The sequence below is a fragment of the Triplophysa rosa genome, linkage group LG15 (genome assembly GCF_024868665.1).
Source record: "Triplophysa rosa linkage group LG15, Trosa_1v2, whole genome shotgun sequence".
NCBI classification, from domain to species: Eukaryota; Metazoa; Chordata; class Actinopteri; order Cypriniformes; family Nemacheilidae; genus Triplophysa; species Triplophysa rosa.
This window is the reverse complement of record NC_079904.1, coordinates 5,409,161-5,436,657: the sequence shown is the minus strand read 5'-3', so window position 1 is coordinate 5,436,657 and position 27,497 is coordinate 5,409,161. Positions and strand designations below refer to the sequence as shown.

General features: G+C 38.0%; 1 protein-coding gene and 1 long non-coding RNA gene across 5 annotated transcripts in view; both read left to right on the top strand.

Annotated features, from left to right (window-relative positions):
- Window positions 1-18,266, top strand: part of LOC130565988 (uncharacterized) — a 36,831-nt gene extending 18,565 nt beyond the window's left edge. Inside the window, exons 2-6 of one of the 3 annotated variants that reach the window (XR_008964423.1) lie at window positions 3,559-3,670; window positions 5,496-5,565; window positions 13,022-13,876; window positions 14,836-14,901; window positions 18,175-18,266. This is a non-coding gene — a long non-coding RNA (uncharacterized LOC130565988). Of the gene's footprint in view, window positions 1-3,558; window positions 3,671-5,495; window positions 5,566-13,021; window positions 14,178-14,829; window positions 14,902-18,174 lie in introns of those variants that run through there. The other 2 variants (XR_008964422.1, XR_008964421.1) reach the window with 2 other exon arrangements.
- Window positions 18,267-19,148: 882 nt separating this feature from the next.
- The window catches only part of galnt14 (UDP-N-acetyl-alpha-D-galactosamine:polypeptide N-acetylgalactosaminyltransferase 14 (GalNAc-T14)), a 28,185-nt gene continuing 19,836 nt past the window's right edge, over window positions 19,149-27,497 (top strand). The window contains exons 1-2 of one of the 2 annotated variants that reach the window (XM_057353485.1): window positions 19,149-19,489; window positions 23,783-23,952. In XM_057353485.1, the coding sequence (XP_057209468.1) occupies window positions 19,355-19,489; window positions 23,783-23,952 (305 nt within the window). In that variant the 5' untranslated portion in view covers window positions 19,149-19,354. The remainder of the gene's footprint in view (window positions 19,490-23,782; window positions 23,953-27,497) is intronic. The other variant, XM_057353484.1, reaches the window with a different exon arrangement.

The window sequence follows — 27,497 nt, the reverse complement described above, 5'->3', positions numbered from 1 at the left end:
TTAAATAGCGTGCGTGTTCATTAGATACCAATCAATTGTCTCTAAGGGATTGAGAAGAGCCTAATATTAAGTAAATCTCTTAGTTTCGGTGCTTTTTTTTCATTCTTCATTCTATCAATCATCATCTTAAAGGGATAGTTCACCCAAAAAAGAAAATTCTGTCACATTTACTCACCCTCTTGTCATTTCAAACCTGTTTGACTTTCTTCTACAGAACTCAAAGGATGATATTTTGAGGAATGTTGGGATGCGAACAACGGATGATCTTTTACGTTAAAATCATCCATTTCAAAAACTTGTGTCTAAAATGTGTAGTGCCTTGCAAAAGTATTCAGAACCCTGATCAAGTCAAAATATCATAACACTGAAATACGTTCTGTTTGATATTTGTATTTTAAAATACTGAAAGTCAAAGTTAATTTATAAAACGGTCAGTTCTGGTCCTTGATTCTGATTGGCTGAGCCGAGTTCTAAGCCGTTATAAAATACCCCGATTTATAATGGCTGACCGCATTACATAGTCTAAATATCACTTTATTTACTTTATTTTATGAAACCTTGCTCCGCTTCGCGTCGTGCCACAACGCCCTTAGCTGTTATAAAATGCACTGTAACCCACCGCTTTGCGGGGCTTATTGCTTTATTTTACAAGGTGACACTGGACGTATGTGTTTATTACAGTGTCGCCTTATAATAATGTTGTAAAAAATGTAATATCATTGGTCAGGGGTCTGAATACTTTTCCAGGGCAGTCTACACTCTTAAAATTAAGGTGCTTAAAAGGTTTTTCACAGCGATGCCATAGAAGAACCATTTTTGGTTCCACAAAGAACCATTCAGGCAAAGGTTCTTTCTTACCCTTGTTCAATCTGAAGAACCTTTTTTCGCCACAAAGAACATTTTGTAAACAGAAAGGTTCTTTGGATGTTAATGGTTCTTTATGGAACCATTTAGACAAAAAAGGTTCTTCTATGGCATCATGTAGCATGTAAATGGGTGTGTATTTATAGCCTACACAGATTGTTGTTGTGTCAGTGATGCTTTGGTTATCCCGTGTAAGCTTGTTTCCTGCGATTGCTTGCATTTAACTGACAAATTACAACGTGCTTACGCGATCGGCTGTAGCACTCAGCATAATGGCTTCTATCATTAAATTTATCTAGTGCTTCTCAGCGCATTGGAGATTGTATTGATTTGGGAATTCAGGGTTTCACTCTGCACATGTGAGATGTTGTTAAGTATGCTGGTTATATCGTCCTTTATAACTTTCCTCCCCGACTGCAACAGACAGTTTTAATTTCTGTTTCAATTTGGGTTTTGAGTGTGTCTGTGCGGGACCGATATCACATGATTTTCTTTGCTGAGCACATATAAACGGGGTCCTTGTAATAATTCAGGCCCCACGTGAATGTTGGAAAAGCCTAAATTAATTTTCAGCAGACTTGCTAGAAACTGTGAATATGCATTAACACACTTCTAAATAAAATTTAAAGTTAATAATGTAGCATTCCCTGCATCTGTCCTATTTTGACAGAGCCAAAGGGATCTGCATCCCTGTGAGTATGAACATATTAAAAGTTCATTTACATCTTTATCTTTTCTTATCTTTAAAATAATCAATCATTGCTGCTCTATTTTTACTTCCAAGGCCCAGGCTGGCAGTGCCTCCGACTTCTCTCCTTGTGATTTTATCGGTGGGATGTTTCCTATCAAAGCCAACTTGTCCTCAAACAAGTCTCATATCCTCTATTTGAAGCTGTTCCACATTTTAGTAGTGCATCGAGTATGCATGTGTCTCTGCACAACAAAGTGACAAAAGCAATGCTTTGTTGATCTGTTTCTGCATTTCTGTAATGTCATTATCAGATATTTTTTAGTTTAATTCAAAGGGACATAGGTCATATAATCATACATCGTAGAAAAAATAGAACTTGCTTTGCTCTTTTGAAACAGTGTTTGATGTTCTATGTTGATGTATGGTCAGTCGAGATCACTTGAGGAATGTAAGTTATTCAGAAATGGTCATGATATTGATGTCACAAGAGCGTTGGGGTAAGAAATGTTTTAAATAGTATTTAAGATACAGTGTATTCTTTGCGTTTATATCAAGTAAATGTATTCATGGATGTTCAAATCTTTTTACTGAAAAGCAAGAAAAAATACTAGGATGTTGACATAATAGAAGTTATATTTTTGATGAACCTGTAGGGACCTAAATATCCTAAAGTACTAAATCATTTCTTTCCTAATGAATTGAACCCGAGACCCTGATGTTGCTAGCGCCTCTATCTGAGATACATCTGAAAATAACAAAGTGCTTAAGAGATGACATAGATCGGGGTAACCAAATTGACACAGTGACCCGACCCGTGTTACGGTAACTCATCAGCATAGCGAACCCGACGAATAATGCAAAGTGTCGCTCGCAGACACTTAGAGCTATCTGGAGAAACTTAATAACAAGGCTTCAGTGGAATAAGCTCTTAGGGCTGTCAGCACAGTATCACAGCGGGCTGATGAAACGGCTTAATCAGCCCCCTTCTAACCATTCATCTGAAACCTTCAACGTTATCCCACCTCTGCAGGAATTACTCCACAATTCCATGTGAGAGACGGACACCGAAAAAGTGAGAGAGAGATGATTACTGTCTTATCCTGCCAGAACACTGCCGTTTACCCAGAATGCATTGCTCTCCCTGTTGACATGTGTGTTGTAGTCATTCATCCTCCTGAAGGCCGCACTCAAGCGATCCAATATGAATGTCAGTTCTTTTTGTAAATGTGCATCAGATGCTTTGTTCGCTCTGTATCATTCCAATGGGTCGTTTTTATCGGTCAGTACTATATGTACAGTGTACAGTTGTGGTCCATGGTGATTCCCTACTTTGGAGATAGTTGTCGTTTTCGCTTTTTATTCACAGATTGTATCATATATAATAAATGATTATATTTTAATATCACTGCTTCTGAAACCTTGTATATCCATATTTTGTGATTTTTATTTTTTGCCATAAATAACATATACTCTATCATTTAAAAAGCGCAGTGATTTTTCCATTCCTAATAAAACAAGGACAGCGACGATCTAATCTATAATAGATAATGTTGTATTATATTATAGTAAAATCCGCCAAATGCATAAATGTAAATGAATTAAAGATCTGATGCAAAAGATTACGATTTTAACACTAAAAGACAGACTGAAGCTATTAAAGGTCCAGTGTATGAAACAGGACAACATGTCGTTGCATATTCACTTCTTTCCCGAAGGAGATAACATATTTACGAAACACGCTCTGAGCAGTTTGTCCGTTTAGGGCTACTGTAGAAACAACATGGAGAATTACATGCAAGGGGACCCGTGGTGTATGTAGATAGAAATCGCTCATTCTGAGGTAATAAAAACATAACGCTTCATTATGTAAGGTCTTTATACACCTCTGAAGACATAGTTATGTATATTATATTGCATTTCTGTCAATAGATCCTCCAAAAAATGACACATTAGACCTTTAAAACCTTTAAAACTATAATTGATTTTCTGTCTCTTTATTCAAGGAGATCGAAAAGTTACCCTATTGAAGAATCAGATATCTGTTCATCGTACTTTAAAGAAAAAAGTGAACGTGACTGGGCCAGCTTCAGAAAACCGCAGATACACACTGACAAAGTAAGTGATGTGCTATATTAGATTTTCTAATGTGTAAAGCACAGGAAATGTTCCCTGCAGTATCTTATTATCCTACTCTAAATTGAAGTTTCATTAAAAAAGGCCAACGGGTACTCGCTTCAGTGGTCACAAGTTTAAAAGTCTGCTCACCTACCACCAGCAATTTTTAACCAAGGTTAAATGAAGGAAAAAAAAGAAATCTCATTAGTGAACGCTGGCTCATCTCTTTCTCCTGTTCCTTTAAGGCATAATTCAGCCAAAAATGACAAACGACTTCAATTCTTTTCCTCACTAAAAGCGATCGTATGCTTCAGATGACTTGGACTGCAGTGGCAAGTTGTATGTATGGATTTTTAAGACTTGAACGTAATGTAAACTGTCGCCATATAAATAACTTGTTAGGTTTCTTATGTGCTCCACAAAAGCAACAAATAGAATGTGGGTTTGGAATGACATGGGTGGGTAAACGATGAATTTTATTTGTGGGTGAACCAAAAATGTTGGCCATCATGTACAGCAGACCACTAGATTTTTCCTTTGTGATGGAGAAATGATTGATTACTGCCTGAGGTGTTAAGATGTAAAATGGATTGCTGAGTGAAAACAGTAACCGTGAACTGGGCAAGGTGACATAAAAACAATGACTTGCTTTGTTGTTTTAATTCGTTTTTTAATAATTGATGCTTCCGTCTGCGATGATAAAATTACAGAATATTAAAATATTTTTATAATAAATACATTTAATGTTTTACATATTGTATAGATATGTGTAAAACATCATCTTCCACACAACCTGTTGTCAGTAATGCTTTGGCATCATGGCTTCAGGTCAACTACAGACATAAAAAAAAAACCATTTATGTCATGGCATAATCTTTCCCATCAAAGCCAAATCACCCCGATATATGATCGAAATGATCCAGAGATCATGCTTAGTGTTAAAAATATTTTATTTTTATTGTTTGTCATGTTTTTGTTTTAAAGGGGTCATATGACAGGGCTAAAACGAATATTATTGTTTGTTTTAGATGTAATGCAATGTGTATACACGATTTAAGGTTCAAAAACGCTGTTTTTCCACATACCGTGCATGTTTGTATCTCCTCTTTGCCCCGCCTCTCTGAAACGATTTTTTACAAAGCTCGTCGCTCTGAAAAGCGAGGTGTGCTATGATTGGCCAGTTAACCAGTGCGTAGTGATTGGTCGAATACTGCAAGCGTGTGACGGAAATGTAACGCCTCTTACCATATTTGGAACATCAGATTCCAAAGCAATTGTACTGACAGGTACGCCCACCTTACTTGCGTATACATTTGGGCGATCTTAGTCAATACCACGAACTGACGTAGATTTGTGGGGGTGTGGTTACACGAGGCGTTTCAGGCAGGTCTGGGTGAGCATTCGCTTTTAGATAGAATGCATCTTCTGTTCCGACACTTTCATTTTTGCAATTTTACGTGTCTATTACATGAATGGACAACTTATGGACAGCATAAAAACACGTATTCGCGCCATATGACATCTTTAAAGAATGCAGCATTCAGTGCACAGCATTTTTCTTCTCAACATAATTGTTCTCAAATGATCAATCAAAAGCATTTTACTAAGTAGATTTTTGTGCCATTTTGTTTTTGAAGATGTTATTCATTACCTGCAAAGTGTATGTATATTTATGATGTGATTCATTGATTTTATATTACATACAAATGCGTTTTTATCACGTGACAGCTCAGTTTTGATGAAGTTAAAGTGAGCAACAACAGTTCAGTGGTGTGTGTGGTTTTGCACTCATGGATCTTTCATTGCTAAGCTTTCTCATTCTCAGATTTCCCTTCGGCTCTAAGTGATCACATCAGCTGAACCAGCCTCATGAAAAGGATTAAGACAGCGCACAGGTAATCATTGATTCCCAATTCACCCATGCAAACAAAGTCGATATGAACATCTGACATCCTGACTCGTCTCCTCAACCTCATCAGAATATCTCTGTAAGCCCTGTTGTCCCCGGAGGCTCTGTTTATTTCTGTGCGTTTCCCTGCGGACTCAATTGTATAAACTCTCATTTCTCTCTGCTTTCAGGTTGACCTAAGGAAGCAAGCGCTAGGTGTCACCTTTCATTTTCTTTTCCCCTGTTGTTTTTCAGGGTCTAAATACATTTGATTCTCTATAATATGGTCAGGCAGGCGTCTGCTCATGAACGGCTTTGGTAATTGTTATTATTGCGTGTCACGACCTTTGTTGCGTTAAAAGTTAAAGTTAGTTTGAATGTTGCTATGGCCAGGTGATAAGGGCGTTTATTTATGGGAGGCTATTTAGCGTAATGTATTCAGCGAGAGTTTTTGAAAAGTTGAAGATTGAAAAGGTTGAATAACTGTGATTAAAACAGCGTTTGATGAAAGACGCCTGACAGATGCTTAGTCAGCATAAGAATAGACAAACGCTTATCGCTGCCTTAGAGTGAAAATTTCCAGACATCTGAACAAGATGACGGCGTAAACAACACACTGGCTTTTTTATTTTCTTTTTCCAACCATCTTTAGCAGAGATGTAAAGCACATCTCAAGGAGCTATAAAAACGTAGAGGTTTTCGAGTAGGTTACAAGTTTTGTACTGAAATTTGAACCCCCGTAACTATTTTATAATGTGGCTCATTTTGGCTAATTTGTGTGAATTTGTACGATCTCATTCACACATTTCAGTACGATTTACTTTCTTGCCAGTGAGGGGCGGGGCTAGGGGTGGGACTTCAGTATTGCTTTTTTCTAGTAATAGTACGTTTGTGTATGATTTACAACGTACAAATTCATACGAATAAGCCATTTTATGAATTATGATATAAACCATAATTAGGAATTCACGTGAGATCAGGTTGGAAGGTCTGTACATCTGTCACAAAAATGCACAACTTGAATGATGCCATCTTTTCTTCATGAACACATACAGTATTTTGTGCCAATGGCTCTAGATGTCATGTGACTTTTGAAAAAACCTTGGATTTGTTATGGTTAAAGTCTAGAAACCTTTTGTTTGGGTGGATTCATTATGATTTTTACCACAATTTCATTAGAAAACCATGGTATGGATGACACCATGAGGTCTTCCAAGCCTCTCACTAAATCCATTTATATCACCATGTGTGGCAAAATATATATCATCAAAATACACGCCTGCTTTTGAATGCCAGTCAATGCAACAGTCCTTTTTGCTCTCATAGTGGTATAATTACAAATCTACCAGTTGTGGACACAAACCACCCAAACGTTGACCAACCCCAATGGATTTCCAATTTAAAAGTCTATCCTGTCTGAATGTTGCAACGAAGTATTTTCTGACAATAAAATTGGACTGAAATCCCGATCTCGACTGGCTGGGCTGTGGACCATCAAATCTCTTAACCACTCAAAGCATCGCGCTCTGCCCAGGGTGTCCTGCAATGCCAAATTCAACGTTTGAGCGCTGCAGCTGGGTAGTGAAGATAGCTTGCTGTCAAAAGCAGTTTTCAAGCTCGGTACAATTATGCTCAATCAGAGATGATGCTTCGCTGAGTGTTTTCCTCCAACTCGCTCGCCTTTGATTCGGTTACGAGAGAATGTGACTGATGGCGATCTACCAGAGGTGTTTCAAAATTGCGATCGCAGCCAATTAAGCAACAGACAGAGCACATGCTCATTAAATTTGCAACAGATTCAAGGCATTTTCAAGCTATTAGCTCTGAAACCTCAATTTCACATGCGTGTCTGCGAGAACCCTGATGGAGTGGTGTATAAAGTTCTAGAAATGCTGTGTACGAACAGCTGTGAACGGTGAGTGTTGTGTTGATACGCCAGCAATTGAGTCTGAATTCAGTTTGTGTTTGAGTGTTTGATATCTGTGCGGCACGATGCCTATTGATGACATATCGAAGAGCTATAGTTTATGTTCGGATAGAAACTTTCAATGGGGTATGTTTCTGAGAAGAGGAGAGATAAATGCAAGGGGCTGTTTTTATGAATTACATTATGGCCTTTAAGTCCACTTATGTTAGTCACTGGTTCACCCAAACATGAAATTCTTTCCTCGTTTACTCAGATATGACTTTCTTTCTTTTGCAGAACACAAAAGAATACATTTAGAAGAATGTTGATAACCAAACAACACTGGACCCTATTGACTTCCATTGCATGGACACAAAAATCACGTTTCTCAAAATATCTTCTTTTGTGTTCCACAGGAGAAAGAGTCCTTTATAGGTTTTGAACCACAAGAGCGTGAATAAATTTTGTTTTGGGGTGAAATATTCCTTCAAAGCTGTTTTTTCTACTGTATATTAAAGGCATACATAAACTGCAAACCCTTTACGATTGGCCGAACTCTTTGCATTTAAAATGAGCAATAACGTCTATGTATAATGGGTTCATGGCCAAGTTTAATAAAGTTGGCACAGACCCATCCTTCAAATAACAGCCTCTTTGCAGGCCTCAATTACATTATGTCTGATTCACAAAACAGTACGTGTTAAAATGTGCCACAGGTGGTTGAGAATTTAAAATGTGCGTATCTGTTAAAAAACTTTTTTTTACATTTATAAATCATCCAGCTTACACACAAACTAAGAACCACCACCTCTTTTTAAAAGACCTTGAATTTTTTCAGTTTTAAGATAAAGTGATGTTTTTTTCTTGTTCATCAGAGGAGAGGTTTCATTTACTCTCCAAAGTGACTGCGACTTCAGATAAGAACGAACACATTCCCCTCACAGGGAAGCAAATGTTTCAGATTAAAGCATATTAGATTTTTCTTTGATTCCTAAAAAAGTCTTTGTTCTGAAATCTGTATTGTTAAACTCGAGAGTGTGGCTGTGAATTTAAATGAAAATCTTAAAGCGGAGCCCGAGATGAAGATTGATGATACGATCACTTTTACCGTGTCTGTGAAGAATGGGATGTATTACCAGTTAGTCATGTGCACACTCTGTTGAATTATAAAGATTGTGTTTCTGCTTCTCGCTCGTTCTGAATAATGTTCCATCACACATTACAGTCATCCGGCCTCATTGAATGCAAATTATTATCACTGCAATGTATTAGCACAGACATCGGCCATCTTTTATCTTCTAAAAATTTTTTGTTGCAATTTTTATTTGTGACGCATTAGAATATTCAATTCCACCTCCTGTGGAAAGAGAATCATACTAGATCAATAATGTAGAGCAGAACCCACCCGAAAACAGAAAACAGGAGGTTAGACCCCTCAAACGGAGTCATCTGTCTGGCTGTCTTTCTTTCTCTAAGGAATTCTCTCATATGCCAGGATCAAATGGCATTCTGTCAGCAACCCGCCGTGCGTTTCCAAGTTTCGGAAAATCTGTTGTTTCGTGCAGCAGAAACTGTAAAAAAATCTCAGTAGAGCTGCAACCAGACTTGTTCACACAAGCTATTAAATATAAAAATATCGGTTGTTTTTGTGGAGGTGATAATTGCATTTCTCACTTCCTGCTATTGGGACAATACATCCATTGTATTCGTTTTCCTTTAATATTGTGAGAATTGTTTCTCGAGGAACCATATTTTGTGTGCCAAACACTGTAAGGATTTGATTTTTGAACTCCCACTTATAGGGGTCTGAACTGTATGCGCTACCATTTTGCTTTGTTCCCCCTTATAAAGCGCAGCGTCTCAAAATCTTTTGTGTTGAGCTGTGTGTATTGTGCTGGTACAATCAACGCTGTATTTCTGTTTCCCCTTCTCATGATTTCATATTTCTGGGGCAGATTTGATCAGAACAAAAGTGAAATTTTAACCGTGCCGCCAATAGACGAGCGTTCAAAGCTAGACTTATCCACCCGCCAGGATTATGAGCTGCTGAAACAGAAAGCTTAAGAGGGAGAGCTTTGTTCTTTTGTGGAGGTTTTCCTGACTCAGGTATTACCGGATCTCTGTGGAGAGCGGGCTTCGCTTCATAGAGAGCGTTTGATCAACCTGTGTTTAGCGAGGCCTGAGCAACGGAGTGGCAGATTGGGAGCCAAATAATTTTCTTGGTGATAGATGGAAGAGTGGAAGAGAGAAAATAAGAAAGCTCAAGTAGATATTCTGTTCAAGTTTTAAATCTTGGAAGCGCATCATGTTCACCCTTGCGTCTCGCTCGAATAGCTTTGTGAATAATGAGCAGCATGTGAAACGCAATATAATGAGATATAAATTATGTCGTTACCAATCGGCGTAGTGATTATGACCAGCAGAACCGGAAACAATCCATTAGTTAGGTAAAACACTTGAGTGAACGTTCAGCTGAGAATCTAGCGCAGGCCTTTTTGAGGACGGTATTGATTGAGAGTTTTTTTGTGCTCAGCAGGTTTCGCCTGCAGTGCCGATGGTTCAGAAGGCTCTTAATATACGACCATGTGCCGCTTAATGAAAACCCTGCGAGATTCCTCTCGTGCTGTGATCGCCCAGCAGGACTGCTCTTTTCAAGACTGAGAGCCTAAGAGTTAATGTGGGGTCAGAAATGTCCCTGGTTTGTGTTCTTTGGTCCACCTGAGCTTCACTGCTATTTTGAAATGATTCCCTAAAGTGTGTTTAGAAATATGGCACAAATAAACAGTAAAAAAACAAGGCATGTAATCAAAATTGGAGATGTCAGAGCTGATAGCCTTGTGGACATGTGGTGCGGTTGCGCTTTGCGACTTGTGGTCCTTTTCCGATCCCACCCCCTTCTCTCTCCCATTTCGCTTCCTATCAAAATAAAGGCAAAAGACACCAAAAATAAATCGTAAAAAACATTGAGATTGTGTCGTTTTGACCTTATACTTTGATGTGACCCGCCCCTTACTTCCTGTTTTGATAAGCTCCGCCTCAATGTTTTCGTGCCACAGAGAAAAAATAAATTAAACTTTTTAAAACACAAAACAACATCATGATAGAATAGCTCAAAGCAGTACCAGGTTTGGGGGCCGAATGCTGATGAAAGTTCAACACTGATGAATGTGTTTTTCTTGCTAACTGCATGTGACATCTTGGCTCACGAAACCGTTAAAGGTTAACTATGTCTAAACTCAACTGTCATCCCGATTCCCGCACGGAGTATTCCCTGTTGTGCCGTGTTGCTTCCATTAACTTTAGCCGAAGATAATCACTTTGCTTTCTCTTTGGCCAGCTGGCCAGTTCCGATTGAAGAACCCAACGGCCTAATTTGAACAGTCAGTATGCACCCACTCCACAGACAGTGTAAACCAGAGGAGGGTAAATTCACCCATCCAGAATAAAGCGTTATTGAGGATGAAATGGGAGTTTTAATTGGCTAGGGTAACAGTGCCATGTAAGGTTTCCGACAGGTCCCCTGCTGTCACAATAACGCTGTCCGACTGTGCCACTGTGCCATATATGTGTGATTTTTTCAATTGTATGAAGTGATGATATTGTGGGACGAAGAATGCGGGTCTTAAATGCCCAGTTAATGAAATTTAGCGGTGTTAGGTGGTGAGGTTGGGAATTGCAACTCCACCGCTTACCCCTCGCTTTTAGAGCACAACGGTGGCTGACACAGGACTAAGATGTCACATTTTCGCATCTTTGCAGAAGAAGATAACATACAGTATTTAAGAAACTCCCTCTGTAGAGTAGTTTGTCCGTTTAGGGCTACTGTAGAAACAACATGTAAAGGGACCCACGGTCATTATAGCTCATTCTGAGGTAATAAAAACATAACGCTTCATTATGTAAGGTCTTTATACACCTCTGAAGACTAGTTTTTATTGTATTTCTGTCAATAAAGCCTCTAAAAAGCAACACATTGGACCTTTAAAAATGTAACTCACAATAATACATTTGCATTTTAGACGGGTTTAGATTACCAGCAAAGCTAAATCTCATTTGTCTTTATTTAACGCAGGAGACTAGATGTTCTGGTGTACATTATCTTCTTGTCAGAGAAGTTCTGAATTGCAATAACTTTACCTCTGAATTTATGATTAATACACGACTCCAGGGCTTCACCTATCATCCTCTGAAGCCTGTTCTTCATAGCAATCAATATCCGAAAGGTGCAAGGTAGATTTCTTTATAAGCTTCATGCATTGCTGCATTCCCATTCAGCATATATTTCCAAGCATATTGCTTATCGACCAGCGCATGAGCAGACTCAGAAGATCAAAGTTTTTGTAGTACGTCACTACATTTGAAAAAGCTGCTGTTTTAAAAACAGATTAAATTAGTTAATATAATAATAACCATAAACTTAATATTATTATCAGAATTGTACCTTATGTGAGAAGCTTGATGGTTTTAGAGATGTATTGTGTACAGATCTGGTCTGCTAAAAGACTTATGCGATGGTTATTGCCGCCATAAGCAGTGGCCAGATGGGATCCAGCCATTAATGAAGCATTATACTGATTAAAGAGCCCTTGCCAGAAGAACTTATTGCTTTAATTATTGACAGCCTTTACACTAAAAATTCATTAGGGCAGAGCGAGAGAGGGAGAGATTCCTGTAAACTGGACATCAACATACTAATGCAATTCTGATTATATTAATGTATTATTTCAATTTGTCATCTATGGTCTGTTACAGCAGAGGTCACTTGTTCCCAATTTTGTTTTTCAAAGCTTCAGTTGTTTTGCTTTTTATGACAATGGGTTACATAACAGGTATGACTTCATGACATTTACTGTTACAATATTTAACATAATAGTAATCTATTACAAAATGTAGTGTTTTGGAGTGAGATAAATAATATGCGCAGCATATGCAATAATATGCATTTAACTATATAGCCTACAGTAATGTTTTATACAAATGAATATGGATACATACTGTATATCTGAAAATTTGGTTATATGTATTATTTATATATTATAAAACCCCAAATTTGCATTACTAAAGTGTTTGATGATGTTGTAAAGCCATAATCTGAAACCAGCAATGCCAGAACAAAGGTTCACAACAGCAATACCATAGAAGAACCGTTTTTGGTTCCCCAAAGAACCTTTCACTTAAAGGTAGGAACTATTTCTTTGTTTTTTACAGTCAAAATAACCTTTTCCACTACAAAGAACCTTTGATCAAACAGAAAGTTTCTTCAAATGTTAAAGGATCTTTATGGAACTAGCCAAATATGAACCAAATGGCATCAAGAAGTGTAGAAGAACCATTTTTGGTTCCCCAAAGAACCATAATGTCAAAGGTTCTTAAAAATGTTCTTATACTTCATAGTCTAAAAATCCTTTTTCCACTATCAAGGTTTTTTGTCAAACAGAAATGTTCTTCAGATGTTCTTCATGTAACCATACAGCCAAAAATGGTTCTTCTAATCTAGAGCATCGTTTAGCACCTCTATTACTCTGTGAGTTAGACCACATTTTTCTCTCTCTTGCAGGTTTGACTAGATTCAATTGGAAGCACATGATTGCCAAAAATGAGATGGGGAAGATGTGACCCCTTTAACCCCTAAAGTTTTTGAAAGGACGCAGAAAGCAGAAAAGTGGATTCCGGTTGGCATGAGGAGATGGCACGTGTGTGTGCAGTTGGTGTGGTGGTGGTGAAATTGGCCAGTCAGGTGGAAAAAGGCCTCAGTTTTTCATTTCATCAAGCAATAAAACCCAGAGCCCTTGTGGCTTTTATCTGTGCTGTGATCTTAACACATTATAAGGCTGTTCAGAAGGCGGTTGGAGGAAGTGATGATAACTACAGAACGTCTATGGCAACATAATGAGAAAAACAGCACTAGATAACATCAAAACCAATTAAGTGCACACAGGTTCATTTTGACCTGAATAATTTGAGACCGTTTTAAATCACAGCAGAATTTTTATGATTAAGTTTCCTAAAATTACAGAAGAGAATTCACCGAGGACGAACTGCACCCGCTGATAACTATGTTGTTGTTTGTTTCATCTATTTAGTCTTCAAATTCATGTCTGCTTTAAAATACACAGCATCGTCTTCTAATCTATTCTGAATGCTATCATACAACCCCAGGACTTGTGACGTTATGACATCAACTAATGTGGATTTTTGTCAGTCAGATGAGCTGGGGGTGACTCAAAGTGAGCGTGTGATAAAGAGATGCTCTGACAAAAGCGTGACACACATGGAATGGATTCGTACCAAGTTATGGTTTCTATTTCCAGTGAATGACACCTGTAATTGATGCAGTGAAGACGCATGCAGCACCTCTGAAAGTCAGTGTGGAGTCCATCTCAACCATATTATCCCTCGCCCACAAGGCATTGTAAGGAACCAATCATCTTTTAGCATCTGATGCTCTTTTATCAGATATTCCACTCTCATTTCTAATTCTGCTCTACTTTTAAAAAGCCATATCTTTCCTGCTAAAATTTTAGGCTTGCATGTACATTCATGCTGGTGCATGCTGGTCCGCATAGCTTTGTTCTTACAAAAATAAAAATCTGTCATTTATTTACCCTGATGTTGTTCAAAACCTGTATGACTCTTTCTTCTGTGGAACATAAAAGAAGATATTTTGAGAAATGGCTCAGTGATTTTGACTCCGTACAATGGAAGTTAATGGGGGCCAATGTTGGAGAAGAAAGAAATTGGGAAATGTTTGGAATCCCACGAGGATGAGTAAATGATGGAAGAACTTTAACGAAGCAACCCATTGGCTCACGGCACTTAATTCTGACATCATTTCAAACATGTCCATTGTATAATCTTCAGCATGCCTCTATGTTTCATAATGGCTCCGGCGGACCTGTTACTGATGTGGTGTTTAATGATAAACAGTAATCAGAAGGGACTTGGTGACACATTCAGTCTCTGGTTTATAGATCTGTCCATGGATGTTTTTATCCCCTGAGGCGGATTCTTACGAGCTCACTTACTCAACCCGACAGAAAGCAATGTCTGAACAGCATGATAAAAAACAGATTCACAGCATCAGGAAGAAGAAATTAAAAAATCAGTTTTATATCTTAACGACAACCACTGGGCGTATATTCTCTGACTGCTCATTAATTTTTCATGTATGAAACAAAGTGTACATTACAACCTAGAAACAATTCGAAATTCTAATTTGATTGCAATGTTGCTGGTGGTATGAAAAAATACATTTATATACTTGGCAGCGACGTTTATTCAGCGTGACCTATTGCATTCAATGTACATTATTGATAAGAAATGTAGGGCATTGCAAAAAAATTCTCATCTTATTTTGTTCTGGAGCTTTAGGATGATGCTGACAAGTCCTTTTCTATAGTGACGTCCCTAAGCTGTGACATCAGAGGCCACAGACAGGTAAAATGCACATTGATGGCTTTTTAATAAAAGGACAATCTTTTTCAAAGAAGACAAAAACATTTGTCAAATCATTGTATTGGGTCCACAATAATAGCCTCTCCTAAAATTTTCAGGACTGAAGGTTTTGAGAGGTTTTCATTTTAAGTTGTACAATGTGATTCAGTTCATCATCATCTTGTTAAAATAATTGAAATGTAGTCATTGATGAAGTACTTGTAAAGAGTGCATGTCACAAAAAACTTTTTTCATAAAATTGGGTGAAATTGTTTTCTCTTACGGATATATTTGCTTTCCTGTTGATCTTTGCTGAGCATGTAGGGAAGGCTGGCTTAAAAGCCTCCCATCTTCCATACTGGCAGCTCCTCCATTACTTACAAAAGTGCTTCATCTCTCTCCGCTGAGAGTAGGTGCTGTGCTTCTGATTAATGACTGTGCCAATCCAGCTCAATTTATTATCATACATTTCACCATGCAATAGAATCCAGCACATTCACCCTATACGGAGGTATTAACATTGTGCCAAGGAACTTGACACTAGAATAGTGAAAATTATAAGAACTTATTTGTCTGCCGCTTGAGACAAATCCTTTATGTTCTGAATAATAGCTGAGATCAAACCAAGAAGCACCCTTCTGCTCTCTGTGTTGCACACAAACAAATTTAATCATCAAAATTATACATCAAATATAATTTCAAAGGCGTATTGCACAACATCACAGAAAAATCTGGACAACACAGAAAGTAAGTGATCAAACTGTGTTATGATGTATAATATACAGTATATATTTAGGAATGTTTATCTTGACCTGTTAGGGACTGCTGTGACCAGATCATTAAGTCATTGAGTTCACAAGTTAATGGCTTTACAAATGGGTTTTGGAATGAAAGAAGGTGAGTAAATAATTTATTGGTCATTTTTGGGTGAACTATTGTTGTTACTGTGTAACTGTCAATACAAGAAAATATTTTTTCTATACAACCTTCTAGTGAGTGTAAAAACTTCATTTTCATTCAAATTAATTTTTAATTTGACCTTCGCTTAAAAAAATGAAATTGACCTCAGCCAAGTATTTACATATTAAACTTTCTGTGATGAAGTTCAAAAGATGATAATGATTAAAAAAATGATAATTCTGTCATAATTTAGTCACTCTCAAGTCGTTCAAAACCTGTATATGACTCTTTGTTGTGAGGAACACAGAAGAAGATATTTCGAAAAATGTCTCAGTGGTTTTGTGTCCATATAATGGAAAGCAATGGTGCCCCAAAGTTGTTGGTGTGTTACACAAAATACAGGTTTTGAATGACACGAGGGTGAGTAAGTGATGAAAGAATGTTCATTCTTGGGTGATCTATCCCTTTAAGGCTTAACCACAATCTAATTCCATTTGTACTGAGTTAGAAAACAAGCTTAACTGTTCACTTTCAAGAAAGAAAAGTTAAAAATAATGAAAATTCGTCAGCGCTTTCGTGCCCTCCCTGGTTCTGCACTAATTGTTGGAACTCACCAGGCAGACTGTGATGGTGTGAAAGCATGTCCTTATTAAGCTCTCCACATTCACTGTGTCTGAACAAACATGCTTGGATTCCTCACCCTCTGCCATTTACTCTGTTAAAGTCAGCTTTTTTTGCGATCTTCACAGTTCGCCAGACAAGATTCATCTTGCACTTGTGGAATCTGACTAAGTCCCTGCTCCCACAGCACTGCCTCCGCTTTGCCTTTCCAGCAGCCAAAAAACTCAGCACTGCTTCATCACATGCCTTTCTGCTTTCACCATCTATAGCTGCGGTGGCACTTTTGCGCAATCGTTACCAAGAACTGCAGCATCTATACCCATAATTGTATAATAATATATATGTTTTTTTACTGTGCAGCAGCTCAGCCGCAGACACTTGAAGGTAGCCTAAATTATCCTCTCAGACGTTCTTCTTCTTTTCATGCTCCTGCTGGCTGCTTTTCAGCCATCCTGTGTTATCGACCCATTAGACAAAGCAAAATGAAATTTCTAGCTATCTGCACCCTCTTAGTCTATTGTTTCCCTTTCAGTCACGCTAAGGTAATTGGTTTTAGGGACTGTTTCGCTCTCATTTCACTCCTGGCTGATTGCCTTGTAGAACAGACCTGTCCATGTAACATTATCCTTGGTCTATGCTCTTTACCTCTAATTTATCTGTCTCGTGAATGCCAGGGTAACCAGCTCTTCTGACATGTTCGCGTGCCTGTTAAAATGCCACACTAAAAAAAATCCTGTAAAAAAACAGATAAAGTACTGGCAGAAAATGACCAGTACATTTTCCTTTATTTTACGGACATTTCCGTTAATGCTAAAATGCAAATGAATGCAGTGCAAAATGTAAAATACAGGTAAAACAACTGTAAAAATGAACACGGAAAATTCCTTCATATTAATACAGTATATTGTGCCCTATTTTTACGGCTTTTTTTGAGAGTGCACGTGGCATTTGCCTCTTTTTTGTTAAGCTGTTCAATGGAGCTTTTAAAACAAAGGAGTCTTTACAAATATCACGGCTATCAGTTTCTAATATCAATTAAAGGATAGTTCACCCTTAAAATTGGTCAACATAGATTTGTTTTCTTTTGGAGACCATGCAAGGACATGAAGGATGTTGTTTACCAAATAATGAAAGTGAAGGGTGACCAGAGACAGTCAAGCTCAAAACAAGACAAAATTGGCACAAAATTACCACTATATCAATATCATTGAGTGAAAAGTTTTCTCAGTAGATGGCATGGTTTCTATACAATCCATCAAACATTCGTTAACCAGGATCTTGGAACAGGAGACAAGTATAAGCTTGTTTTTTTCATGTGCTTATCAAGATGCTGCAAAGCACCATATACAGAGTCATAAATCCATATAACCAACAGATCATAAACCCCTTCCCCTCCATCCCGCTTCATCAGAATCATAATATTTCCCATAAGTACCATAAGATGCCTCGCTAGTTTTTTATGCCGACGCTTGTTTTAAATTGGATGAGGGATTTAATGCAAAATAGAGAAACAAATAGTAGTACACACACGGTTCTCTGTAGCATTTTAACACCCGTAAGCTAGCATTAACAACACTGAGCTCGTGTGTCGTGATCATTTTTCACTATGTTAGTGAATGTGCTATAAATTTAAGAGTGGGTAGTATAACTAACACAGCTTTTCAGGTTTCTGTGAAAATATTCCTTCCGCTGCATATTCAACCTTTGGCATATGGCATGAGAGCTAATTAGAACTATGCTAATGTGCTCCCTCAGGCCCCGAAACTGAAGAGGAAACCAACTATGTGCTTTGATATATCTGTCATGCTTCAGCAGACGCTAACAAGGATGACTTTGAGACGCTACAGGTACTTCATACAGTCCTATATTGTTTAAGCATGTTCTTTAGGCTTACAGTGAATGATTTAGTTGCTTGCAATGCAGTCATTTGCAATAGACACCTCAGTTACAAATTAATAGTTATTATACAGTATAGTTGGCCTTCACAGACACATCTGCATGAAGATCACTTATGAATTAATGTGATGGTATTTCAGATGTAGCCATCCCTACATGTTGCATAAGATAAAAACAAACTGATGGTCCCATGTTTGTTAGAAAGTCCTTTCTTTTTTAAGTGGGTATAGTTTTTGGCTGGAATAAGGTGCAAGCTTGATCAGGAAGTCAAAATTCTGGCTAGACTTCACACTGAATTTACATTTAACCTTGCGCTTATCACCCACATATTTAATGTTTAAAATAGTTAATATTTGATCTATCCATAATTCAGGAAACTAAACACTGGAGAAATCTGTTAAAACATACCAATGTAGTGTTTAACTGTGATTTAACAAAACTCAGATGTATTGTTTTCAAATTGTTACAAGTTGATTCAAATTGTGTTACATCTGTAAAACGTGTGGTTTTGCAACATTTTCAATGTAGTGAATTCCAAGTCCCACGTGAACTTCATGTGTATTTTTCTGATGAAGGCTACTCATTATTTTAACCCAACACTTGAGAAACCCGTTAAAACAGCAATAAACGCGTATACAAGTAACAATAACCGTATTAAAAAAGGCAGGACACACATTTTTTATCTTCGGACAAACCCTCAACTGTATGCCCATCTCACAAATAACGGAGCGGGACTGGACTCGATCTTAACAAAGGCACATCCGTATAAGCGCAGTTCCGCGGTAGGTGGTGCTAAACTCATTCACATTTTGTCTGAACCTCAGCGGGTGTACGGGATGATATTAATCAAGCGTCACTCGCCTTCTCAGCAAGTCAGCGCTGCGAGCACGAGAGCAACAAACCCAATCCTGGATAGGCGAGAGGGGCAGTGCGCGAGCGCGGCGCGCAGGGATAATTCGCCGTGCGTCCACTGACAGAAGAGGAGCGAGTGCTTTTCAAACTGTCGGGAGGAAAATGAAGCGTTAACCGCCGTTTAAAAATGAAGAGGCTTTCTCGAAAGCTCACTTTAGCTCTCGCGGCGCTGTTTTGGATAGCCGCTTTATTGTATTTCATATTGCTGAATAGTCGGAAAATACTACCTGACCAAAGAAACGAAGAACCGCAAGTGAAAGAGGTGAGTGATGCACCTTGATGTTGTTTAGTAGCAGTCAAGGCTTATGTTCATAACCAATTTTATGTGTTTTATTGGTTTCCAAGACCTGTCAGGGAGTTCTAATATCTGCTTTTGCCTACAGAGACATAGGCGCGTCACTTTTACAAATGCTTAGCCCATAATAAAGGACGAAACTGTCTTAACCCGAGTGTTTTCTTTTCTTGTGAGGAGAGTAAAACATAGTAATGTGCCGATTTGTTTCTCAACTTATTTAGAACTTATTCTGACTGATAAACGTAGCCCATTTTTCCCTTACAGTAAGTGACAGAGACGAAACAACATGTATTTAGACAATCTTTTTTCCACAAACGTAGTTTTTTGACACTCGTCTTTATTTGCTCGTGAAACGTATTCATAACGTTTCGTATTAAAAGAAAAGCTATAACTAGTAGTTAAAACAATAATTGATCGTTTTTTTTAGTTCTGAGGACCTAGAGTGGATTTTCTTCTGGAGGCAGCACTCGTTAAATCATGTTATGCTGTAAAGTCACTATTGTGCAAAATCTTTATTGACCAAGAGAACACAAGGTCATGGATATTAAAAATCTCATAAAGTGAGATGATGACAATCTGTTGCAATACATTACTGGAACTCCTGTTTTTGTATATGAAGGTCCAGTGAAGTTTTATAAGTATTTGGTAAAGTCAATTTTTCATTCAAACAGCTGCTGGTATATGACAACAGAATATGAGGGTAATGGGGTATGAAACATGAAATATGGCGCACAACACCAAGCAACACTATATCGGAATGGATGGAAATGTGAAAACTCTGTATGGAGACAATGATGAAGTTTTCTTAGAATTTTAATTCACAACATTCACTGACTATCAATGATTGGATCATCTAATTTAGATTTTACTTTTTCATCTCTGTTTTTTTTATCTCCTTTTTACTCCTTGGTGAGAGTGTAAAACAGCAAAAATATGTAAACAGTTTTGAAAACTGACGAGTGATTTTTTCCCCAGCTCCCCAACTAAGCTCTGGGAGAAAAATGTCTTTAGTATTCCGTGTTGAACATCATGTTTTCAGTTTGCTTTTTGCTCCAATATCTATTTTCTGTAATAACCCTGACAGGAATGTGTAACAGGGCTGCCGCCGAGGTGAACGCAATGTGTGTCACAGTGGCCAGTGTATTCAAACCATTTATCAAACGGTGTTGACATCTCACTCAGATTTCGACGGGAAGATACTCCCCCATCAGCAGAGTGATGCATTATCTTTATAATGGCAAGGGAGGACTGAGATATCACCCGTGACATCTGCTATTACCATGATTCATGGCAGGTGTGTCCCACAATACAGATTACACAAGCGTACAGTGTTCTTGTGGGTTATATTCACGGTGGCTGTGTGTCACTGGTGTCGCAGTGTTAGACTGGCCAGATGGAGTTCCATTTACTCATCATTTGCAAGCACATGATTTCTGACAGCACTTTGGAGTGAATCATTTTATTGCAATACCACAAAACGATTTTACAGTCGTGCATGACTCCTGCAACCGCAGACGGCGTGTTTAGCTCGCCTAAATAGAAACAGGGTTTTAAAAGGCCTCACGAAAGTTTGCCTGCTCTTGTATATGTGTGGTTTTGTGCATTGCAGGAGGGCTGAGGCTTTGGTGGAGTAGTAGTCTCTAAAAAAGGACACACATACAACCGCACAGACACACACAACCGCTCATACAGACGACAGGACAGGGAGGATCCAATTACCACTTCCTCAGTCTGTCTACCTCCTCTCATTAGAAGGCTGAGCTCTGTGGGATCTGGGGAAACACTGAGCCCCAAACGTGGCACAGCTCAAATGCCCTGATCAGTGACTGTGGAGCATCAAGGAGCTAATGATTTCAGCAGGGAGCGAGAGGGTGGGTGTGCAATCGTTGCCTTTTGATGGGGAATCGCATAAAATTGTGTTTAGCAGATAGGAAATTTGATACATTGATTCTGAACCTGTCATCTTTTTTCATGCGCTAATTAAATTCTGTTTCTATGGCAGTATGCTTAATAATTAAAAGAGTTACTTTTGGCAGTGAATCATCATCAATTCAAAGTGTCTAGACTGACAATGATGTTACATATTACTCCCACTCCCACCTTTTGTCTCAGCCTGGAGGACAGTCATGTCACCTTACAAATTTAAAATGGATGAAGAACATAACGTGTATATCTGTTCCAATATCACCCTGAATTACAGTTTCAGGAAACCAATAATTAAAAGAAATCACTAATATTTTCTGATACAGATAGACTGGGAAGCCCTATTATGTTTGTACCTTGGCAGGCTGAATTGAAAGGCCAGTCTAAAGAAATAGACGTGCAGTTACCCACCTCTATTACTTGCTGTAAAGATGCTGTTGCGGCTGTTGTAAAGCAGCGGGCCATGACATCCCGACCACACACGCAATGCTGTAAAAGAGTGTGTGCGCTTCCAGGTACATTTTAACTCGGCGTGTTTACAATGCCCCGAAGTCCATTCACTCCAGAATTACAAGCTAATTGCTCAATATTATGTTGTTGTTATAATACAAAATTGAAAGTGTAAAGTATCTTGAAGTGCCTCCAAATGGGAACTTTCCAAAAAATAACTCTTTAGTTGCATTTATTTATTTTGGCAATTCCAAGGACTGAGCAGGTATCCTTATTTCTTTATTTGTCTGTCGGTATAGCTCATATTTTTATATTAAAGCTCAAAAAATCCACCAAAAGGTAAACATATTCCGCCTAATTAGTATTGTATTGGAAAGGGCCTTGCGATACGATACATATCATATTGCAATATATTTCGATACAATACATATTGCAATACTTTTTAAAATAAAAAATGTAAAAAGAAAAAAGCTTGCTGTGGACCACCTGGAGTATTTTTTAACATCCCACCAATAGAATCCATCACATACCATTAGACACGATTATAGTTTCAATTAAAACCAATAAAATTCCCCATGTAACTCGTTCATGCTTGAGACAATGGCCGTATGTACAGTATATGACGGTAAAACGTGATTGAAAAAAATGTATCGATAGTAGAGGTTGGACTATCGATACAGTATCATTAAAAAAATATTGCAATAGTTCGCTGTATCGGTATTTTTGCACAGCCCTATAATTAGCAGTAACTTTGAATCTGCAACCAACCGTCATGCACATAGGTTAATGATACAGTATATGATGGTTTTTCATAGTAACAACACTCTATTGTTGTTCTCGGCACAAATACAAAACCCATAGTAGTTATTTCCTTGGAGAGCTGTTGCCGCATTAGGCAATGCAGGGAAAAGGGTGCATCATCATCAGTCAGCATTCATACAGGCATCTGGGGAAAAACTAGCAACCTGCTGGCATGGGTAATCACCAGCCCCAACTATAACCAACAGCCTCCATCCCCCTTAATGGTCTTACATCAGCAAAAAAGCACAAGAAAATAATAAGTGGGAAAAAGTGGAAACTCTCAAGCTGCTGTCGGTGCAGAATGTGGAGGTTTATTAAATTATGATTGATATGGCCTTATGGGTTCCAAAATATAGTGTGTTCGGCCCTCAATATGTGTGACTGCAGCTCGCTTTGTTACTCATGTGTGATTGTGCTGCCAAACACTGAAATATTAATAACTTGCTCATGATAATTGGGAATATTGCCTACGGCAACTTTGTTTACTTTTTCACACTCTTTAGTTCAGTGAATGTGTCTTTCCACCTAATGAACATTCCCACAAGAAAGGCTTGGGTTTCACAGTTGAAATTGCATCTTGTTGCAGAGATTGTAGGTTTAATTGTAAATGATGCTATACTGTATTGTCTTATATTTCTTAGTTGTCTGTAAACCTATTTCGGGCTGTGCATAAACTAATCTAACACATGTCATATGAACAAACAGCGAGTGATTACTTTGATTTAAGTGTCACGATCATAGTAATTGGTCCGTAATAGTAATCATCAGACTACTGCTTGTTCTATAATGGCTTGTATATTTTCATTGTCTGTTCATTTTTAACAATATTCTCATCAAATTTATTTCATATTGCAAACTTCCAGTTTAGCAGAAACAAAATTGATTATGCCAAAGCACAGTATGGTGCAAGAAGGACTATTAGGGTATTTTTGTATGATTCTCAGTGCCCTTTAGTTTAATAATCATTTAAGAAAGAACATCCTAAAAATAATTTGACCTACAGTAATTTTATGGATTGGATATGGCAAGACTTAACAATTACACTAAATCTGAGATCTCAATTGCTGTGTTTCCGTTATGCTCTAGATTTCAGATGCTGAGTGGGATGACCTGCTGGAAGAGTTTGAAGAGAAAAGCTACCTCAGCGCTCACAGATGGAAGCCGGGCCAAGACCCCTACAGTCTGTATGCCTTCAATCAAAGAGAAAGTGAGAGAATCCCAAGCAACAGAGCACTTAGAGACACGCGGCATTATAGGTACGCCCTACAGCATGTTTTAGTGATCTGTATACCATATCTGTGTGGTTCATATTAAATTAATAAAGGTGGAATTGTAGGTTTTTAAAGATTTTTAGAAGTGAAAGGGCAGTGTACTGAGATAAAAATGGATTCAATTTTATGAACATCCCTTTCGTGAACGGTTCAAAGCCTAGGTTCGATGTTGTTGGTATGACATGAAACAGTAAGGCTCTTCAGTTGGCTATGCCTGGCCCTTCAAATGATTTTTATCAAATCCCAGTTAAATATATAGACCTTACCTGGCATTTGATTTGTTCTCAGTTTTCAAAATGGTTCAAAAAGGTATTTTATTGGAATATATTATGTAATGCACAGCAAATTTATACCATATATAAACTAAAATGACAGATTAGTGTTGTTGCAGAATAACAGCGGATACGATTTATTTGATTGCTTTTGTAACACGCTTTAGTAATTGCCTATGAGCTTTTTTATGAGACAGCTGTCTGTGATCATTGGCTGCTTCCAGTGGCTACATGACCTCATGGTATTTGTGGCTTATGAGATCAGACAAGCTCCTGGCCACAGAACGTTTCCATCCTCTGCAGCGCTGTGGGGGGTCGCTCACTAACAGCATACTTGTTACATGTCAGTGTAGTGCCACATTTAATTTCACAGCTATTTCTGGATTCATATTTAGCATGTTTACACATGGTATTAACATTTGTCTCATGTGATCAGTATTGTCATTTAAAATGTATTTTTAAGCGGATATAGCCAACAATTTTTTTGACCCTTGTCGGTGACACATCAGAGTTTATGCAGATTCAATGTGGTCATATAAGATGTCAACACTAGGAGTAAATGGTGACTTTGTGGTTTAAAATAAGTTATTTTAGTCTGGTGATGGTAGAATTTATAAATGATCTGAAAGTATTGTATATACAACTGGATAATCATTTATTTGCATTCCCTGAATAAACAGAAACTTTGATCATGACATTCTCAGCCTAGACAAAGATTAACAACAGCATGATTTGAGTACAGAAAATAAACCATGAAAAAATAAACCACAATATGAGTCTAGGTTTTGCCCAGATGGAATCTGCAGACCTTTTTGTTTTTTGTAAAAAGGTTTCTGTGCAGGCTTGGTTTTAACCATTTTCTCGGTTTAAAATTTTTGCAGTATTTTTGGGGTTTATTGCAGTATAGATCACATTTAAGGTAAGCCTTACAAATAACCTCATTGGGAGTTAGAAGGCATCATACTTTTGGATCTTTTCTGAAAATGTTCGACGTGCACCCGCCGCAGGCCCACTCTTTCGTCAGCAGGGGAAATTATTGATGAATGTGCCATGTCAACCAAGGCCTAACCATGGATTATTCTGAGCTGTGCAGTCTCCAAAAATAGGCGGGTTTATGAGAAATCATGCGGAGAGCTGTTGGGAGGCCTCTGTAGATGTGCCGTATTATTCTCTATAAAATAATTCATGCAGGGCTGGGAGACAGTAGAGAGAATCTCCGATAAAAGGTGAGGAGGCGTCTCATTATGCAGACCCAGTGCTCTAATGTTATACTCTCTCCCCCCTCGCTCTCCCTCCCTCCCTCCCTCCCTCCCTTTGTCGCCTATTTTCTTGATCCATCGTTTCTTCTTTCCTTTTACAAGGCTCAAATGCCTTTGTAATTACAGTAGGAACACCGCACTCATTGTTCATGCTATTGTTGACCAATAGCACAATATCAAAATTTCCTGGGATATGCAATCAAAGTGCCAGCGTTACCTATTAATTAACTTAAGCTAAAATTTAAAGATGACTCTGTTGTGCACGGCTCGAATGTGGTTTTTGGACTTGAATATAGATGCTCAGTGCGAGTGATCGTAGTTTGACTATATTTACTTTATAAACATAACCTTGCCAAATGCATGTGTTCTCTTTAACAAGCTTCTGTTGGATTGTGGTGTATTTTTTTCCTTAACCCATACGGCACAGACAGATTGCATTAGGCTACATGTCACGGGTCATAATCCGCAGTGTAAATTTGCTCTCAGTTTACAAATTCCTGCAGGTGTCTTCAGGCAAGCTTAGTCATATCGAATGTGCGGAATGCAATAAATGCCAAGTCTCCAGTTGAACTGCCAGAGCATTCAATCAAATGCAAAATTGGACTTTGACAGCCATCTGGGCAGAGAGGTCCTTTCACTTAGCCTGGTGCCCGAACCCTATTTTGCTGCAGAGAAAAGAGCCACCACCAGAGAAAATTAGCATGTGCCTCAATTCAGAGCGACTTCTATTACTCAAGGGCTAATAACTGATAAGCTCAGGCGCCAGGAGCTTTGCAAATGTTGTTCATTAAAGCTGCCATTTACCCAATTCAAAGGGGCTTTCCAGTCACACAGTTGAAACACTGGGGTGAAGTATGGCCTTGGCAAAGATGGTCTGTAGTTTGTAGGATTACTTAAACACTGCAATTCGACTTGATGACTTTTGCTCAAAATGGTTGTCTCACTTTATTAGAGGCACAGCAGAAAGAAGGTCCCTTAATTCTAAGGGTCATAAAACGTACATATATAATTAATGGATCTTATAGATAAAATAAATAATAAAAGGCTGTATGATATGACCATGGTCATAGGACCATGGCTTAAGATTTGGTCAGAGATCATTTTATGCTTTCCTAGATGTTCTCATTTGACAGATAGACACTCGTGTAAATCTGTCTTAATTTCTTGATGGATGCAGTTAGAGACTGACCCATTTGCAGTCATTTGGGGATGAAATGTTACTGTAATTCCGTTACATTGTAAGTTATGACTGCTCTGTATATTGACATTGAAATAGCCTACATGGCAATGGTGAAACTATGAATTTGTAAATCAATATAATGTAGCTACTACGATCAATAGATCTCTGCAATGATAGGAAACCATTATCCTGAGCATATCTGACATTTTTAACATTGCAAGGACACTGTCAAGAAAAAGCAAATAGATGTAATTTATTCTGGAGTCTTTACAAAGCCTATTTTATGTAACTCAGTAGTTAAATAGTTATATAAAAATCTATTTACATCAGTCAGGGCCACCGTCTGTTTGTTTCCTCAAAAACATTAAGTGGCTGTTGTAATTTTCTACCTTCCAGAAACATGATTGTAAATATTTATTTGAAGCCATTTTCACTTTCCCATCAATAAAAATGCCAAATAAAAGGCCTTTTTAAACAGTGACAACTCTCCGCCATTTTTTAGGGCTAGATGCTTTTTATAGGTTCTGGCGTATTGTTGAAATCATCAGTATGAGTTTTAAATTTTCATTGTATCAAGTTTGAATAATTGCTCGACAGTGTCTTTCAGACTCTGCGTGATTGGTTAAAGCAATGTCACAATGTTCCCAAGAGTTGTTTTAAGCATCCTATTGTATTTCTAACACAAAGAACACTTGAAGGACATTCACAGTTCTGCAGAGCATCTGAGACATGAATACATATTTCCACGATTGAATGTCCTCATCAGGTTCTGTCATTGTTCGGCATACAATAAGAAAAATGTAATTAAACAATATGCAA